General features: G+C 47.8%; 1 protein-coding gene across 1 annotated transcript in view; it reads right to left on the bottom strand.

Annotated features, from left to right (window-relative positions):
* Positions 1 to 235, bottom strand: part of SLC25A31 (solute carrier family 25 member 31) — a 16,397-nt gene extending 16,162 nt beyond the window's left edge. The window contains exon 1 of the mRNA XM_024211454.1: positions 19 to 235. Coding sequence (XP_024067222.1) covers positions 19 to 235 — 217 coding nt within the window. The remainder of the gene's footprint in view (positions 1 to 18) is intronic.
* Between the last annotated feature and the right edge of the window lie 1,493 nt (positions 236 to 1,728).

Here is a 1,728-nt window from a genome sequence, read left to right as displayed (position 1 = left end):
GTTGCTGGGGGTCCATACCCTGCTCCTGGGGGATGCGCACGAAGCAGTCTATCATGCCCTTGTATTGCTGGTCAGCACGGATCTGCTTGGATGAGGCCTGCACCTGCAGCAGCAGCTTCACCCGCTCGATGGGCGCAACCGTGGTCTTGGAGACGGCGGCCGCGATGCCCCCAGCCAAAAGGTCTGCCCCAAAGGAGATGGGGTCGAAGAGCTGCTGATTCTCCGAGGCCTGCATGGTGCGGAGAGGAGAGTGCAGTGGCACTGGCTGGGATGGGGCAGGAGCTCCAGGCAGCAGGCTCCTCCCAGCAGGCCAAGGCCAACTGCCACTGCTCAGAACCCGCCCCTGCAGATCACATGAGCTAACCACACTGCAGCCAGCGGCCTAGGAGCACAAAGGGAGCCAGGGAGAGGGGCTGGGCCTGAGACCTGGAGCCTGGAGTTGGGTTGGCCGCAGGCTGGAGCTAGGCAACAAGGACTGACTGAGGAACCAGGGCTGGGGAGCTCCTGAAACGATCATAGTCATGCTGGGAAAACCTTTTCCTGCCCAGCAGAGAAAGCGTCAACCAATGATCAAGGGTTCCTTGGACAGCACAATGCTGCTCATGTGAAGCTGCAGGAGCCAGGCATCATGTTAACTCAGAGATTTACAAAGATCCAGCACCCAAAGAACCTTAACTCTGCTCCTGAAATCGTGTTCCTGTTTTAGTGCCTGATCCAATTCCCATGAAAATCAATGACTTTGACTTTACACTACAGCAGTGTTTTCGTGGGGTACTCTGGAGCCTGCTGTGATAGTACAATGATCTCACCAGCACCTAGATTAATAGAAAAACTCAGAAATAGATGGAGTGTAGGGAATTTGTCACCCTTTTAAAAAGTTCTTAAATACAGCATAAGTGGAATGTGAAGCAGATGAAAGGCAATTTCTAAATCTTGGGCAGAAATCAATTGCAATTTGGGTGCCTATCTAGGGGCTCAAGTGGAAATTGAGCACACAGGAATTTTCAAAGCTGGTGTTTGTCTGCATCCATGTTGCCTGACCAGAAGGGACCAGATTTTTAAAGGTCCCTAAAGGTGCTGCTTTTGAAAATCCCATTAGGCACCTGTGTGCATCTTTAGGCACCTACATACCTTTTACAAATCTGTCCCCTTGTGCTCAGTGGGATTTTCAGAAGCACCCATGCAAATTTCCTGGATGCTCTGAGCTGAGGAGCAATGCCAATTAGGTGCATTTTAGCATAGGTAAAATAGCACTTTTCATATGCTAATTAGACATGGGTGCCCCATAGTGAAAGGTGTAAAAGCAGGCTATTTTCAGACACTATTGGGATGTGAGCAAAGTCACCCTGTGAATATCAAGCATAATAATAAATAATAATAATAATAATTGGCTGCCACTGGAGTCAGGATACTAGACAAGCTGGTCAGAATCCATTATGTTTGTATCACATGCTATTCTGAAAGCTAAAGATCACTTTCTTAATGATCCCTAGGTTTTAGGCTTTTCAGATGTGATATTGTCACTATACCCACATGAAACCATAGTCCTTTCGTAGTGTTACAATTTTGCTCCTGAAAGGGCCTGTTTGTAAGGTACTTTCCTTGTGTTTCAAATGATAATTGGTTTGCTGCATTTTCATTACGAGTCTCTGAATATGAGGGGCAATCGAATTCTGGGGCAGTTTGGGAGGCTTTATATCATTCCTGAGGGGTATGATCCATTTCTAT

The sequence above is a fragment of the Terrapene carolina genome, unplaced genomic scaffold, assembly GCF_002925995.2.
Source record: "Terrapene carolina triunguis isolate 2854851 unplaced genomic scaffold, T_m_triunguis-2.0 Scaffold66, whole genome shotgun sequence".
In the NCBI taxonomy this organism is placed as follows: domain Eukaryota; kingdom Metazoa; phylum Chordata; order Testudines; family Emydidae; genus Terrapene; species Terrapene triunguis.
This window is presented reverse-complemented; position numbering and strand designations above follow the sequence as displayed.